Source organism: Pinus tabuliformis, chromosome J (genome assembly GCF_031772625.1).
Source record: "Pinus tabuliformis cultivar Carrire ecotype Pingquan chromosome J, CPIR1, whole genome shotgun sequence".
NCBI lineage: Eukaryota > Viridiplantae > Streptophyta > Pinopsida > Pinales > Pinaceae > Pinus > Pinus tabuliformis.
In genome coordinates this window covers 1,594,448,443-1,594,450,290 of record NC_142295.1, presented here as the reverse complement: position 1 = coordinate 1,594,450,290, position 1,848 = coordinate 1,594,448,443, and the positions used below count along the sequence as shown (strand labels likewise).

Below are 1,848 nucleotides of genomic sequence, written 5' to 3'. Positions count from 1 at the left end.
CAAAGCTTTATTCTGGTCTTCAGTTACCATCTTGGGAATTTCGTTGCATATTCTTCCGATTGCCTCATCTCTGTCGACCCTTGGTTCTGTCAGCAAATCTCTGTGATACTCAACTAAAACTTGTTCAATTCCTTCATGTTCTGTTATTCTTTGCCCTTCATTGTTTAAAATGGAGAAGATTCTGTTTCTTTGCCTGTGTTGAACCATTGCTTGGTGGAAAAACTTTGTGTTCCTTTCTCCTTCGCGGAGCCAGTTTATTCTGGACTTTTGTCGCCATAGGATTTCTTCCTGTTTTCTCCTTTCTTCTACTTGGCTGATCAGGATTCCTTCTTCTCTTCTCTTCTCTTCATTTCATCCTTCTGTTATAATTTTCTGTTGTAACTCCTCCATTTCCCGTTCTAATCTCTGCTTCTCCCTTAAAATATTCCCAAACTCCTCCTTGTTCCATTTTTTTATTTTCCCTTTGAGTTCCCTGAGCTTTAGCTGAAAGGTGTGCATCTTACTTCTCCCTCTTTGTTGACTCTGGGTCCACCATTCCTCTAACTTTGGTATGAACTGATTATTCCTGAGCCAGAAGGCCTCAAACCTGAATGGGCGTTTGTGAGGGTTCTTTTTTATATCTATTTCCAATCTGATAGGCCAATGATCAGAACCCATGGCCGGTAGAATCTTTGCCTCTACAAATACATCCCTGTTTAAGATCTGTTCTGATACTAAGAATCTATCCAGCCTGGATGCTATTTGGTTCCTGCCTCCCCTTCGATTATTCCAAGTATGAACTCCATTTATCGTCGGAATATCTACCAGTCTTTGCTCTGTTATCATTTCGCTGAAAGCCTCCATGTCTTGATCTGGTCTACTTATTCCTCCTTTCTTTTCCCCTAGGGTTTTAATCATATTAAAGTCTCCTCCTACAATCCATGGAATCCCAGGGAAAATCCTGCGGATAGTTTGCATATTTTTAAGGAAATTTTTGCGTTCCCTTGGGATGTGCGGGCCATAAACTCCAGTGATGAGTACCCACTCTGGTGACCCTATCATTCTAAATGAGCCTGAAAGGATTCTAGGGAGACTAACCCAATCTTTGACTTGCACCTCCTCTGGGTTCCATAGGATTGCCAATCCTCCAGCTGTGCCGGTCGCATCTTGAGCCATGACTTCATATTGTATTTTATATTTTCTCGCTATCTCTTCCAATTTTTGAGAGTTGATCTTAGTCTCTTGGATTATCATTATACTAGGCTTGTCTTTTTGCACCCTTTCCTTCAGATACCTCTGTTTTCCTTTACTGTTGAGCCCTCTAATGTTCCAGCTTGTTACAATCATTTATAACTTTTTGGATGTTGTTGAAATACCTCTGAAAGAGGTATGACTCTTCCTGAGTTTACCAGGGTCTCCCCTACCACCTGTATAGTTTCACTCATCGGCCGTCTTCCTCTTTTCCTACTTCCTTTTCCAGAACTGCCCATTCCCATACTCTGTGTTTCCTGCGTTCCTGTTTGTTCCATAGGACTTGTCATAAGGGTTCCCTTCTTCTCCTTGTATTTCTGAAACATCTCTTTATATAACTGTTTTTGCTCTTCCGGGATGAACCTCTCGTCCAGGTTCCTCCAGTCCTGTAACAACCTTTTCATTACTCGCTCCTCGTCGCTTCCATTCTCCTTTTGAGGATCAATCTCCATCTGCGATTGTTCTATTAATATTTCTGCGTTCTCCTCTATCCCTTCTTTTCCCATGTTTCCTTGGTTTGGGTCTGTTTCCTTTGTATCTTTGGTAGAGTCCATAGGTACTTCTGCGTTTTCCTCCTTTTCTGTCTCTCCTTCTTCTTCCTGGAGTATATTGAACTTA

The 1,848-nt window shown here is 41.6% G+C and overlaps 1 protein-coding gene across 1 annotated transcript; it reads right to left on the bottom strand.

Moving 5' to 3' along the window:
* Positions 1–351: 351 nt before the first annotated feature.
* LOC149233573 (uncharacterized) lies at positions 352–1,155 on the bottom strand. The gene has a single exon (XM_089382230.1). The coding sequence runs from the start codon at positions 1,153–1,155 to the stop codon at positions 352–354; it is 804 nt and encodes a 267-aa protein (XP_089238356.1).
* Between the last annotated feature and the right edge of the window lie 693 nt (positions 1,156–1,848).

What these genes read in the sequence shown, in the direction of transcription:
- LOC149233573 (XM_089382230.1), bottom strand. Translation starts at nt 1,155, where the DNA reads ATGGCTCAAGATGCGACCGGCACAGCTGGAGGATTGGCAATCCTATGG.